The sequence below is a fragment of the Rosa rugosa genome, chromosome 1 (genome assembly GCF_958449725.1).
Source record: "Rosa rugosa chromosome 1, drRosRugo1.1, whole genome shotgun sequence".
NCBI classification, from domain to species: domain Eukaryota; kingdom Viridiplantae; phylum Streptophyta; class Magnoliopsida; order Rosales; family Rosaceae; genus Rosa; species Rosa rugosa.
Window position 1 is genome coordinate 51,473,968 of NC_084820.1, and position 15,029 is coordinate 51,488,996.

The 15,029-nt window shown below is 38.5% G+C and overlaps 2 protein-coding genes across 3 annotated transcripts; one reads left to right on the plus strand and one right to left on the minus strand.

Moving 5' to 3' along the window:
- Positions 1–3,899: 3,899 nt before the first annotated feature.
- LOC133725329 (uncharacterized) lies at positions 3,900–11,752 on the minus strand. 2 transcript variants are annotated; one of them, XM_062152544.1, is made up of 11 exons: positions 11,366–11,752; positions 10,392–10,628; positions 9,565–9,726; positions 8,678–8,787; positions 7,890–7,998; positions 6,726–6,881; positions 6,464–6,579; positions 6,221–6,387; positions 4,544–4,674; positions 4,351–4,466; positions 3,900–4,187 (listed from the first exon to the last, which is right to left on the minus strand). In XM_062152544.1, the coding sequence occupies exons 1-10, from the start codon at positions 11,711–11,713 to the stop codon at positions 4,359–4,361; spliced, it is 1,644 nt and encodes a 547-aa protein (XP_062008528.1). In that variant the 5' UTR covers positions 11,714–11,752; the 3' UTR covers positions 3,900–4,187; positions 4,351–4,358. The 2 variants fall into 2 exon arrangements, with proteins under 2 accessions (XP_062008528.1, XP_062008527.1); XM_062152543.1 differs by having other exon boundaries at positions 4,327–4,466; positions 11,366–11,751.
- Positions 11,753–11,841: 89 nt separating this feature from the next.
- On the plus strand, positions 11,842–12,574 carry LOC133725330 (small ribosomal subunit protein eS30z/eS30y/eS30x). The gene is made up of 3 exons (XM_062152545.1): positions 11,842–11,988; positions 12,075–12,212; positions 12,345–12,574. The coding sequence occupies exons 1-3, from the start codon at positions 11,985–11,987 to the stop codon at positions 12,389–12,391; spliced, it is 189 nt and encodes a 62-aa protein (XP_062008529.1). The 5' UTR covers positions 11,842–11,984; the 3' UTR covers positions 12,392–12,574.
- The last annotated feature ends 2,455 nt before the right edge of the window (positions 12,575–15,029 follow it).

Genomic DNA, 15,029 nt, shown 5'->3' on the forward strand with positions numbered 1-15,029 from the left:
AAATAAAAAGAGAGAAAAATTTTAAAAAAAATTGAAAAAAAGATGAATAAGGGTATAATAGTCAATTTAGGTCTATTGAGGACCTGTTGTGTGAGAATTAGAGAGAATAAGGACTATCCAATTTAATTTAAAAGGCGAGGGACTAAACTGTTTTTCAGGCAAAAGTTTGAGGAGTAACAAGTATTTAATCCTTTAATTTTTCTCTATTTTAGGGAAAAATGAGCCTCTTTTGCTCCAACAGACTCTCTATAACTATCCCATAGAGATAGTGAGGAAAGAGAGAACAAAATTTCCTAAATTTACAGTAATTTCTAAAACTTTAAGGAAGAATTATGGAGATTTTAGAGATTGCTATAAAATAGATAATCTGTTATAATTGGAGAAGAAAAATTGCTTACTTTGACTTTTGCTTCCCTATAATACAAAAATGATAAGGAAGCTATTAGAGTTAGGGCTGGCAAATTCTCCCGAACCAAACCGTACCAACCGCATCCGAGCCGAGCCAAGTGAATTGGTAGCCGAAAACTTGGTAACCGAAGTCTTGGTACGGTACAACCGTACCGACTCTACATACACGGTACGGTAATGGTTTCAATTTTCACATATACATGGTATACCATACCGTACCGAATACATGTATTATACTCATATTTTTTTAATTTTTTATTCTTTGGTCTTCTTCTTTTGGACTCTTCTTCTCTCTTCTCTTTCTTCTTTCTTCTTTCTTCTTTCTTCTTTCTTCTTTCTTCTTTCTTTTCCCCGTCTCTTTTGTCTCTCTTCTTATCTTTTTCTTTTTAGTTTTTTATTCTTTTCTCTTCTCTCTTCTCTCTTCTCTTTCTTCTTTCTTCTTTTTCTTTCTTTTCCCATCTCGATCTTCTGTCTCTTCTTCTTCTTCTTTCCCATCCCTTCTGATTCTTATTTTTTCTTCTTTCAAGGTCATTTCTTCTCTTTCTTCTTTCACCTCAATCTCTCTCTTGAATCCAAGCTCATCAGCCCTCAAACTTTGTTGCTGTCACTCCCGCTGTCGTCGGACGGGCTGTGGCCGTAGGCGACAATGGTAGATGGGAGGAGGAAGGAGAGTTCAGGGGCGCTGAGGGGTGGGGTTTCAGATCTTGCAGACCTAGAGGGGTTGGGATTTGGAACTTGGTTGCTGGTTTGGGGTCGGAGGAGATTGAAACGGATCTCGACCTTCAGTTTGGGGGAGTCGGCGCGATCTAGGCGGTGGTGGAGGGATGGCAGTGGAGTCGGCGCGATCTGGGTGGTGGTGGAGGGATGGCAGTGGTGGTGGTGGTGTCGGGTGGTTGGGGTTGACTCTGCAAGATCTGGGCTTGCCTTGCCTAGCAGGCTCAATTCTTGGGCTCTGGCCAGATCGTGGCCCAATCTTAAACTCGGTTGGAGGCCCAACCAACCGATATCGAGAAGTTGGTAACCGAAGTCTTGGTACCGGTAATGGTACTTCATTTTGTGTACCAATAAGCTCTGGTACGGTATGTGGTTTTAGACTTGAAGGCCCGGTACCGTACCGAACCCAGCCCTAATTAGAGTTGCTCAAGCGAAGCCGATTTAAGTTGGCAATTCTCACAAGTTTAGTGAGTTAATTTTTGCACAAAAATAAATTTATCAAGTTTAAGAAGTATTTTAGCAATTATGCCAAAAGAGAAACATAAACATGCAAAAAAAATTAAAGAAAGGATGGTCAACAATTAGGGGTCGTCTAGGGTACCTTGATGTATGCCATACCCTTATTTTTTTTAATTTATTAAAATTAATGTAGTGGAAACCTGTTGAACTGGTTAACAGGTTACCCACTTAAATGTTGACATGTGTTATTTTAAAAAATAAAATTTACTATATTAACAACACATTTTTTCTTGATATGTAATATTGTTCAGAAATAAGTAATAAATAATGTCAAAATAATAAATTACACCTAGTAGAACTAAAATTACGACTCATGACCACACTTATTTTGGTTATTGTAATTGAGTGGTCAGAGATGTAAGTATCATAGTTGGACAACTTTTATCAAATGGATAACATTGATTATCAAATGGAGAATCTCCTTACGACCTAGAGCAGACAAGGCACTTTGAGTGCACATACAGGCACGCAGCCCGACTAGCCCTATATGACACATATAGGGACTTATTGCTCGCAAAATGCGAAAAACAAATAGACAACTTAAAATAGTAAAAACATAAAAAGAACAAATTACAACTTGGCCCAGGTCCACAAAGTGAGCGCAAGCCCCATCTCCAGCCCAGATCGGGCCCACCAGCTGCATCCAAGCCCAAAGGACCAAACCAACATAGTATTTAGCCCGCCGGGCCCAAAGCAGTAGCTTCGCTGCCCCGCCACCACAACCGCCAACCCACCATCGGCGTCGGGAAACCGTCACGCCTCCGTCGCCGTCCAACCATCGGTGGACAACATCGAGCGCCTCAATCCACCCAACGCAATCCGGCATCTGGGAAATCTGCAGAAAAAACTGGATCGAACACCCGAAACAACCATCAATCCTAGCCGCCCAACGACCGCCAGTAGACGCCGTTCCGACCCAGCAAACTCCCTTCCCTTCTCCGATCGCCGCCCATTTCCCCAACGCAGCCACACCCTTCGACCAATATAGGCGAAACCGTACACCTTCCGATCCAATCCTTCTAAACTTAGCCACAACCTTGAAACAAAACACCCGTCCGGCCTCACCCAACAGCCACCAGCTAGGCCAGAGTCCGTTGCTAGCGCCGAGGCGCAGCCGGACAGGCACTATCACACACAGCGGTGTCGATCCTGTAGGGTTTTCCTCTAAAATCCCACGTCCTCATTCCATCATTTCATTAATTATAAAAACATAAAGATTTACCACTCTGACAACAAATTTGTTGTCACACTTGTTAAATTGTCCACAAACTAGTACATTAGTTTAGGTGGAGTAATTACTACAAATAGAACAAAAACGATCATTTTTACATCAATTGCCGTGGATTGTGGTAAAATGCATACTCATTGAAGTAATCATTTCATTAATGATAAAAACACAAAGATTTACCACTCTAACAACAAATTTGTTGTCACACTTGTTAAATTGTCCATAAACTAGTAAATAGGTTGTCGATTGAAAGTAATTACAACTTTGACGATAGAAATTACACAATATATTACTTAAATTACGCAAGGGAGAACTTCATTACACCAATGAGAACATACGTGCTTTTAGTCAAAATATAATGGTTTACCTATATGATAACACATTGTGGTAACATTTGTAAATTAGTTCAAAAAACAGTAATAACAAGTTGTACGTGAAGTAGTTACTACATCTAAAATAAGAATTATCTATTTTTACATTAATTGTTGTGGTTGTCCATTTTAAAAAAATTATATTTGGTTAAGAAAACTATTAATGCTATAATTAATTAGTAATAAAGACTATTTAATTAATACAAATTCCGTGAGCATTAGAAGTCTTTTGTTTTTTAATAAGGAAAAAATGTAATTGTCAATAGTGTAATTGTTAATTGATAATCAAACATTAATTGGTTAATGATAAAATTAATTAGTAATAAATACTATTTAACTAATAGTAATTGGCTAAAAACTAAACAAGTAACCAAATTTTAAATATTTTGGATCATTAGATATATTACTAATCCAATGGTCCAAAATATTTAACAAAATGAGTGTATGACAAACATCCGGGTACCTAAGAAAATTCCCAACAATTGAATCCTTGAACAGTCTTCACCGCATATATGGCGCTTATGAAAATGGATGGAGAACATTCAAAATTCAGGGAGAGGCTTCTCCTGAATTAGGTTACTCTTGTTATGATGTTTAAATTACGCTGCATTTTTTTGGAGCATTTAATAGTGCAAGTATGTTTATAACTATGTCATCAAGTTTTGGGTTCTCATTCATACTAAGCAAAGAAGCTACTCACATCGTCATGTGTGTGAATTTAAGCAAGTTGTCTTGTAAAGATACAAGTTAGTTTTACATAGCTACAAGGTACCTCAAGGTTACAAAATTAGTTTCCGTAAAGGCGGTTGGGATCTCTCTCAACTTGAAATGATTAGCCCCTTCACAACATCAAAAATGGCAATGATCTGAAACAACTTGCCATGGGTTGCTTCTTCCCACTCCTTTCAATCTCCAGTCACTAGCGTTCCTCGGCGAGCTTGAAAATCCTGTAAGAACTAAACATTTTGAGCAAGAGTTTGAATTCCCTAATTTATAGAAGCATCTAAACTTAAAGAAACACCGTCATGGAACTAATCTTTTTATGACTAAAATAGACTATCTCAGGCTAAAAGAACTACGAACAACCTTGGTAATGAAAATCATACGCACCACTAGGGTCAACAAAGCTCCAAGAGGCAAACACACTCAATATGAGGAGTGTGCGGAAACATGTCTACTGGTTGCACACTCTTTAGCTTGTAACAGCCTTTTATGTTTTTCTCTACCTGCACAGAAGTTATTGCAGGTCAAAAAATTGAGTGTCACAGATGTCGAGGACTCAAGATAAAAAGCAGATACATACCACACCATTGCAGAGATAATCAAGGTCACGTGCACATGTGGCAGGGTTACATGATACATAAACAATGCGTGAAGCCTTCAGCTTTAGAAGAAACTTAATCAACTTCATGTGCATTCCTGGACGATTGGGATCTGTATGATTCACCATGTCAAAATGAAGGTCAGAAGCAAATTGTTTTTTCATGAAAGTAACAGGCCGGGGATGAGCAATCCACATCCAAACGAAAAAAAAAAAAAATCAGTAAGACCATACATAAATAAGCTAACTGCAAACAAAATCACACCAGTACAGATAGCAAATCCAGTTAAATATCACTGAAGACCACAATGCTGAACAAATTCTAACTTGAGCCCAAAGTTTTACATCCCAACCCTTTATAATTTCCATCAATTATCCTATTACACCCCAATGACCAAAAGAAAACAGCTAACCACTAACAATCCACAAGTTTTAGCTTTTCACCCTTTCCCCAAAGCCTTGACTGAATGCTCAACTCAACAACCTCCCAACCACCCCCCACACCGGCAGAACAATTCAACACACAACAACTTCCTTAAGCAGTTTTCACCACAATTGTTGAGAAAAATGATAATGCACATACATTCTCTTTGGGATCTTACTCTTACTTGTCTTGACCCTTTACCAACCAAGCCAATATCTAACTTTCAGTGGAGTCTTCTTTGGTTTCTAAATTTGGGATATTTGTGGAAGAAAAGAGGATTTCATTCATTCCATATTTGCATAAACAAGTTTACTTACTCCAAATCTCGTTTATGATTGCTCCTAGCCAAAATCTCCAGATTACTAAGTGATCTCTTTCACCCTCAACTATAACTTTTCATAAAAAGAACTTATCACCAATCCTTCAAGCTTGTTAGCAATATTACACAGAATCTTAAACAAGCCATATAATTCATAGGTATAATGCCCGACACCACTTAGACCAGAGTTGATCTTTCTTCCCATGGAAAGGAAACCTTTTTTCCAAGTTTGAAGCCTTTTCCACCACTGGGTTCCAAAAACTAATTGCTCTAGGATCTCCTCCCAAGGAAAGACAAATACTTCAGAGGACAATGCAACCACAACACAACCCCACATATCAGTGGATGTTGAAATTTTACCACCTCTGAGTTAATTTCCACTAGACAACACTTGGGCTTTATTGCAGTCCTGAAAATGTACTTGGCAGATTTAAAAACTCTGAAAGATAAAATTAATTTTTCTCTGAACCATCCAGAAAGAAGACGGTGTCACCAGCATATTTAGAGGAGGGTTCCATTCCAACTGGCAACTATCTAATCTAATAAAGTTATACAGCAGAAACCGTATTACTTCCTACAGCAGGAAACCCCTCCTCCAGTTACTTCAAATGTAGATATTGGGAGGAGCACTTGCAGAAAGTAACATTCATGTATATCTTAAAGAATATGAATGTACTCAACAAGAGCACAAGTATGCATCATACCACATCCAATAGGCAAAAAGTAAGCAAAAGGAAATTGCTAAGAATACCCTGTTCAACCATGGTTTCATTAAATTAGAAGCAAGTAAATTCCAAAACAAATTATCAATCAGAAAGCTAGTCCTATGCTTTAAGTTCCTAAACCCTAAACCTAAGGTTAAAAAAAAAACAAGATATGAAGCTGGACAAACTAAGGATTCCAACGAAAAGTTTACCTGAAATAACGATGTCAGGCTTAGGAAAAGTGTTCCCAAAACTTTCATCAATTTTGTTAAGATCCCCTTGGACAAATGTGGCGTTACGGATACCATTCAGCTCAGCATTCAGACAAGCATCTGCAATGGCCTGAGGAATTATTTCATAGCCATAAACATGTTTGGCCCTGCAATTAATATGTAAAGCATAAATATCAGATTTTTCTAAAAGGCATCTAAAACAAATGAACAGCTTAGAATTACCTTCTGGCAAGTGTCAGACCAATGGTGCCAGTCCCACAAAACAGGTCAAGAACAATCTCTGAGCCCTCTCCTCTGAGACCAGCACAATCTTCTATGAGTTTATATAAAATCTCTGCCTATGCATTTACACATTTTTTTAGTTTAATTTCATGGATAGTATTCCGATAAATAGTATTAAACAACTAACAGAAAGCAAGCAATAATCCACCATTAATTTAACTGTTTTAAGATGAGAACAAAGCATTTCTTTCACAATGCATACCTGGTGAGTATTTGTTTGGAAGAATGAGTTTGCTGATATTTGAAAGGTGAGCCCTCGTAAGGTCTCTGTTATGCTAGACTTTCCATACAAAGTGTACTCGACCTCCCCAAGAGACGTGTTACCAACAGACGTATTTACATTGTTCATGATGCTTACCTATCAGTCATAGGAAAAAAGATATCATATGAGACCAAATAGAAGGGAAAAAAAATGATTGACGTGTAGAGACTAGAGCATAACTATTTTTTTATCAGATGATGAGTAAAAAATATCTCAATGAAGTAAAATATACGAAAGCAGAACGTAACAAATCATGGCTAAAATGAAATACATTTTTATTAACCTCTGTATATAGAGCTGTTACAAGAAAAGAAATGTTTATAAATCTCTTAGGTAACTCATTTGATGTTATAACTAAAGCTGAAACATAAAGAATTAGGGGTTCCCAACAAAAGAATTTTTTAGAAACATTCAATAAGACAAAAAGTATATACGAAAAGTAAAGGATTTAAAGGACAAATAATTAGGGAATAGAAAAGTAAAACAGTTTCTCTATCACATTGTCCACCTTAGACTGCAATATGTAATATGTAATATGTGGATAATTATAGTACTATTTCATGATATACCCAGTTCACTGATTTTCTCCTGACAAACCAGCTATACAGACAAACAACTATCATCTACTACAGCTGACATTGATTTCAATACGCAACTGACATTCAAAACAGTTTCTATAAAGTGGACTAGGGAGGGAGTTTACAAAATCAACTATAGCAGCTGACATTGATTTCACTATGCAACTGACATTCAAACAAGTTTCCATCAGGTGGACAAGGGAGGGAAATTACATTATATGTCACAAGTGTCGAATTAGAGACTCATGAAGAACCCACATGTATATTTCAATTGGCATTAAACTCACGCGTTCACATAAGTTAATGCCAAATTGGTTGAGAGAACTCTAAACACTGCATCATGGGTTTGATTCACCCAACCCCGAAGGCACAGAAAGCAATTCAAGCAATGTAGTATACAATGTACAAGTAGTATTCAGAGAACTGATCTCAATCAGTTCAAATAACATTGAAAAGTGGGATAGATTTTACATCATATGTTATATATTCCACAGTACCAATTAAATTGGAAATTGTCCATACGAACCACTTCGGGGATAGCTGTTATCCTTTGAAGAAGAGGCTTAAGTAGCTCTGGCTTGTAAGATGAGGTCACAAAATTAACCATAAGTTCAGGAAGACCGGTCTCCACATTCCTGGAACATGAATGACAGCCATAACTTCTTATTAGATTAGATATTAATGAGCTCACAGAGAAAGATATATAACTAAACAACTAAAAAATATATAATTCCCCAAGGGAAATCCTGCACTTGGTGTCTGTTCAAATTACTAGTGAAACACAACATGTTAAGTATCCCTCAACCGATCACAAATATCTTATGATACAATGCTACAGTTAGGCTTTTAGGTTTTCATTATAAACTAGTTTTCAAGAATGTTACCAAGTAGAAGAATAGGTATGGTTTCCAGAATTGACCTAAGGGAAATGTGGTATTTTTGTTCTTCATTTGTTCCTTGATCTACATCACTATGGCCTCATTTGTACTAAGATTTACCAATTCAATAATTGTCAGATTCCATTTCAAAAAAAAAAAAAAGGATAATGGCTCAATTTATCTCATAAAGCAACAAGAGATTCCAAGAAACATGTATTCATGCCATAGACTCATATACACTACTTGTCATTCTTTTAGCATTGCCCTATGCTCATCATAGTAGGCATAAAAGTTATATTTGAATTATGGAAGAAGATACATAAGTTGCATATAGATTCATGCAGGAGTAGCTCCTTCTTTGGCTTCTTCTTTGATATGAGAACTGCAACGTTCCAATACCCACACACCCACAAACAAGAATCATGCATATTAGTACCTTCCAGTTCTTAGCATTAGATGCTTAAGAAATCCGGCATGAGAGTAAACATCATAAGGAGAGAGACCTAATTGTGGATCTCTCCAACTTTGTTGCACTGCGGCAAGAACCTATACAATAGAAAAAACAAGTCACTAAAACAGAAAGTACAATTCCTGACACTGATGATATATACTATTAATTCATTAGATATATGTAGACAAAGAAGAGAAGCTGTAAAATCACCAACAATGTTACATACTGCAATCCATGCTTGACATTATTGAGAATTTTCAGTACATAGATCAATAGGAGAAAATGCATCCTTAACTGGAAAGTGCACTGTGCTTTGCCCAGAGACAAATTATAATCTTGTAATTATGCAAGTAGGAAACAATGGGATTCTCAGAAGACAGAAGAAATGAAATAAATATAAAGAAACTACATAATCTTTTACAGATATTACTGTATTAGTGACATCGGTTTCTACTGTTGAGAGAGACATCAACTGACATTTGTTGGTTCACCAAGAGTTCTTCATGAGCATGATATGAGTTAATAGACTTCAGTGCAACATTCGGTTTCTTTTCCTAACAAATATATGCCATAAAGAGTGGACATATACTTAATTCTCTTGACTTTTATTTTTATTTTTTTTGTTTAGAAAGAAACTGATATTTTATTAGATAAGCCACAGAACATTGAGGATAAAAAGTCCTCAAGCCACATAACAATATCCTTTCTTTTGATTTTAACCATTTTTTTATATACTTGCGATAAACAGTAGTAGATTGACATTATCAAAACTAAAGAAGGCTGAAAAAAGGGGTCCCTGATTTGTAATGGTATATGCAGTATAGATTCTGCATTTCATAACATAAAGGCACCAGAAATTACACAGGAATTACCATATCGGCAGGCTCACTTTGCAATAAGCACTTGTCAACATTTAGAACCTTATCAAAAAAGCCAGGAGCATGCAAACCCAAGGCATAATTCTCAATTCCATCTTGTCTCTCGTGTAATGATTCTTTAGGTAACCATTTTTGAGAACCAAATGAGAACTCCATCTGCAAAAGCAGGAAAAATATCAATTTTGTTTTCCTTCTAAACAACTATAATCGATTGATACACTTCTCTAAAATAGAAAGTAGACAGGACCATGCGAATTCTTAAAGCTCTAAGGGTGGATTACATGGCCAAGCCAACAGTAAGTACCAATGTATATGTTGCACTAGAACAGTACTCAGATGCTGTTAGTATTGAAGTTGTCATGGAGAAATAGAAATATGCACACCATGTCAACACACCTTTAACATGCATAGCACCAATTTGATGTTTGGTCCCAATTTGAATTGAATAGAAACATAAGTACTGATAATAGTTGGTGATGCAAAGTACTATAAGCTGTTACAGACCAACAAAACTTTAGGTTTAACCTCGTTGTCACTATTTTCCATTATTGTCTGTGGTCCTAGTCCCATGTCACAACATTAACATTATTATCACTGTTTTCTACTTAACTTCCACACATGAAGAACCAGTTGAACTCATTCATTAGATCGAAAGCCAAACAAGTGACCATATAGTAAAAGGGGCATGAAATACAGAGCAAAAATGGAACACTAATTAGTAGTAAATAGCATGAAACTTTTCCATATTTGAAAAGTACTATGGCTATTGGATGCAGCTGAATGATCATCTAAATTTAAAAAGGTTTAAGTTGTGCACTAGCCTTATTCCTGTAACGGAACTGGATGTCACAGGGAACAATGGGCTTCATGATGCTTTCCAGCTCTGTAGGAGAAACCTTTCCAAAATTCATTATCAACTCACGAACTTGGTGCTCCTTAGCTCTGATTTGCGCCTCATAGGACAAACTTTGTGTTTTACATCCTCCACAGTAAGAAGCATACTCACAAGGAGCATCCACGAAATCCCAATGAGGAGATAGTGTCTGTACCTTTGTCACCTGCACTTTTTAACCAAGTAAAATGTGTTTCTTTTTTTTTTGAAAGGAGTCAAATGTGTTTCTTGAGAACTGAGAAAAACATGAAATAATCTCCAGATAGTATAAAATGGGGAATAACACCAAATTATAAACAAATACAATTGCAGGTTGCTCAAGTTATATACTACAGCAACTTCTAGCATAAAACTTTGCTTCTTAAAATGCTGTTTCTGCAGCCAAATTTTCGTTTCCAAGCCTCAACTCTACCCCATAAGTCTCTACACATACGAACAGAAAGTCTATTCATAGGAATACTTCTAATACTCCATTCTAATTCTAACAAACCTCCACAAGACCAAAATTACTCAACACATCAGTCTATTCCATCTTTCTTTTCCTTTAGTTTTAGCAATCTCATAACGTAGTTCTTCAATCAGTCATACAATCACTTCAGAAAACTCTCAGATATGCATCAGTAAGCTAGCACAATCCAATAATCTATACTTCCTATCAAATTACTTCAAACTCAGATGAGCTAACTTAATCTATACCAACCCTAACTCTTCCCAAAATACTTACATTTCCCTATTCGAAATCCACCGAAAAGTGGGAACAATACAGATAGTACTTGAACCACAATCTCACAAGTCACAACCTGTCTACTACTCCTAAAGCTGATTTTTACACCAAAACAATAACTCAAACAAAACCGAAAATTCAATTTTCCTATCAAAATTCTCAGAAGCCATTACTCGTACCTCAGCATAGGTCCCTTTCTTGCGAGTCACGCGCCCAATGAACCGCTCCCCAGGCAAAGCCCTGTCGCACATGACAACGAACCCGGTCTCCGAAACCTTACACAGACCCTTCCCTTTGAAAGCCAAAGACTCACACACCAGCTCCAAACTCTGCCCTCGCTTCGGGAAATACGAGCTGGCCTTGGGCTTGGGCTTGGGCTTGGGATTCTCATTGGACTCGGCCCGCTCCGAATCTTCAGTCGAAGGCGAAGACGGCAGAGCCGCCAGCGTCTTCGCGCTTCGGAAATTCCGCAGCCACGGGCGAACCGTGGTCACGTGCCTCAGGCCGTGGCTCGGCATCGTCGCCATTTTTCGGAGCTCGACTCTGTTTGGAGGGAAAGCAGAAGAAGAAGATAGTGAGAGTAAAAGGGATAGAGGACATTTTCGTCATTACAAAAACTACACCAAACGCACCGTTTTGGGAAACGTCGGTTTTAGTTCAAAACGACGGCGTTTGCTATATTTAAGGACTTTATATAGCGCGCAGTGCCTCCGCTGAAACCCTAAATCGTAGAAGCGGAGCCTCCCATCTCTTTTTGAGTTTCTTCTGTGCCGGCGAGAGCAGCGTCTACGATCAGCCATGGGTACTTGAAATGCTTCTTATAACTTTGTATGTGTATATTTGGCGATGTCCGATTGGTCTGTGACGGTGAGTGAGTTGTGTGTGCAGGTAAGGTTCACGGTTCGTTGGCTCGTGCCGGAAAGGTGAGGGGTCAGACCCCAAAGGTGGCCAAGCAGGACAAGAAGAAGAAGCCCAGAGGCCGCGCCCACAAGAGGATGCAGTACAACAGGAGATTCGTCACTGCCGGTGAGATTATCACTCCCCAATTCTCTGTTTATGTTTTCATTTTCACGATTTAGGGTTTCATTTGATTCGATTCGGTTCAAGTTCTGGTGATTTGGCTGTTACTGAGATTGATTTTTGTTTCGATTTTTGCAGTTGTTGGATTCGGGAAGAAGAGGGGACCTAACTCGTCTGAGAAGTAGGGTTGCAATGTGAGCGCTTCTGCTGGTTTCTCATGAGGCAATAGTGTCTTTTTTTTTTCAATTTTTCTTTTGTAGCCAAAAGGATGGTTTAAGTTTGTACTTGTTTTGCTGAATTATCTTAGAAGCGATGTTCTTAATGTCCGAAATTGTGAGATTCTTATGAATATGTGCTACTTTTGACCACGTGATTGTGTGCTTTTCTGCTTCAGTCTAAGTTTTATTTGTTCTATGATTTACTGTTATCATTGAAAGAATGAATGTGGGATTTCAGGTGCCACAATATGAATCTATTTTATGGTCCTTTCTATTACCAGAATAAGTAGAACTGTTTAGTATGTCAAGATACAATTTAGCGTAAGTGATAATAGGATTAGCTTTTCTAATTTGCTATATGTCCCCGCCCCCACATAAACCACTGATGCGACTGTGGACAAATTACTTTCATAGGATTCTGGCCTTAAATCTCTTGATAGTAATGGCAAAATGTCGTGCTACATGATTTTGTGGACTGTTATACGATTCTGATCTAGATGTTGGATAGAGGATGGCATCTCCTCCTGCTTCTTGTGTCCTAAGTATAGGCAAAGATTGTTGTTGTGTATGGGTACAGCTTGTATTCTGCAGAGTGACCTTGGTGGTACCAAGGATGAGCCAAAAGCCTTGCCTTTGGAGTAGACACCGAGTGTACAACTAGTAGCATGTCTAATGTGTTATGGGTTTGTTAGTAACATGATGTGATTCGTAGATAGGGAGAAGCACTTGGATATGTATTCTAGAACTAGTTACATGTCTGATGTGTTATGCAGTTAAAGTGATAAATTTTATTGAATCTTGTTTGATATGCAAAAAGTTGTTGGTCGATCTTTTGATTTCTTTGAATGTCCCATGGGATGAGTTGTTATGCTGTGTATTTGTTGTAAAGATCCAAAACCCAGTTTGAGAAGGTTGAAGGGAGGATTCCCATCCTCATAATCCGAGGAAGGCTTTCTCTACCCTCACTGAGGATTGGAGTGGTAACGCTTTCCTACCTGAGTTGTTGAAGGGTTTTAGCTCAAACTACTTGGACCAAGCAATAAACCACTTTAATTTTTATACCTAAAATCATTTTTTCTTTTTGGGGAAACTGGAACGGTAGACTTTATTAATGAAGCTAAGTAGTTACATTACGTGATGAGGAGTGCCTCCAGTGTTGGAGGGATAGACCCACTCTAGGAGATAAGCAAACCAGTGCGCAGGGCACATTTAGTCAAAGAATGACCTAACCTATTAGCTTCCCTATAGGCATGGGTGAACAAACAGTTATGCAAGGCAGAAAGAGAATAAGAAATATCATCTACCACTCTACCAAACTCTGACAAATCTTCACCCTCAGCTTGTACCGCTTGGACTAGTTGCAGACAATCCGATTCGAAAACGACCAACTGACATGCTAGACGGCCGGCATAACCTTCCACCAAAATTGGAGTTAACACCATATCCACCCGTGCACATGCTCCTGCAACAACCTGCCCAGTTGTATCCCGGGCAACCACACCCAACCCTCCCTTGTGTGAAGCAACCTGGAAGGCACCATCGAGGCATCGATGTTAGCTTTAAGCCAACCTGCAGGTGGTGGACACCTAAGTAATTAACTCGAGCCGCCCACGGAAGAAAACCCTAAGCGCCGCCGAGCCCTTTGTGCACCGCCGCTAAGCCATTGAGTGCACCCTAACCTTTCCCACCATGTGGCAAGGAAACATTCTTGTTTGGAATTGTCATGGTATTACAAACAAGGAAACCCAAAGAGCGTTGATAGATATGGTACAGGCTAAACGACCGTCTCTCATCTTTGCTTTGGAATTCAGATCTCAAGGTTGATGTTAGAACCTCCTCGTTCCACCATATTGACGTAGATGTCTCTGAATAGAATGAACTTGCCTCTTGGCGCTTCAGTGGTATATATGGCTTTGCTGCTAGAGGAGATCGAAATCTTATGTGGTCTCTTGTTGAAACCCTAGAGCGGGAAAATTGTCCCCTCCCTTGGTTAATGGCTAGTGACTTTAATGAAGTTTGGTGTAGGAATGACAAATCTGGTGGCATACCACGAGCCACTACTACAATGCATCTCTTTCAGACAACAATGATGAATGCAGGTTTGAATGAGATGGGATTTGTGGGCAGCAGGTTCACATGGTCAAATAAGTTCACGAAGGAAAGGCTAGATCGGGGATTCCAATCAACACAGTGGAGAGATAGGTACCCTTTCAGTTGTGTGATTACTTTGCTTCCTTCGGACTCTGACCATAATCCCATTCTTGTGGAAGTCAAAGCACAACGTAGCCCACCAAAATGTTGTCCTAGAAAATTTCGTTTTGAAGAAAGTTGGTTTGGCAAAGCACAATGCCATGAGATTATCCAAAAAAATTGGGCGCGGCCTCTAACTGGGAACACTCTCCACCAACTTGGTACAAAAATTTAAACTGCTGGCAAGCAACTAATGCAGTGGCACCGGATTGATATGCAGGAGCAGAAGATGGAACTAAAGGCAGTTCAAGAGAAGCTTTTTGATATCATGAAACAGCCCTTCTCCGCAGAACAATATGAAGAACAACGCCTTCTCCATGTCAAACAAAGTCATTTGCTTGCCCTCCAAGAGAAA

Bases quoted from the DNA above. Each gene is read 5' to 3' on its own strand.
- LOC133725329 (XM_062152544.1), bottom strand. From the start codon at position 11,713: ATGGCGACGATGCCGAGCCACGGCCTGAGGCACGTGACCACGGTTCGC. The intron at 9,727-10,391 runs GCTAGTGCACAA...CTGCTTTTGCAG, and splicing joins AGTTCCGTTACAGGAATAAG to ATGGAGTTCTCATTTGGTTC. The intron at 6,882-7,889 runs GTTCGTATGGAC...TATGACTGATAG, and splicing joins TAACAGCTATCCCCGAAGTG to GTAAGCATCATGAACAATGT.
- LOC133725330 (XM_062152545.1), top strand. The intron at 12,213-12,344 runs GTGAGATTATCA...CGATTTTTGCAG, and splicing joins CAGGAGATTCGTCACTGCCG to TTGTTGGATTCGGGAAGAAG.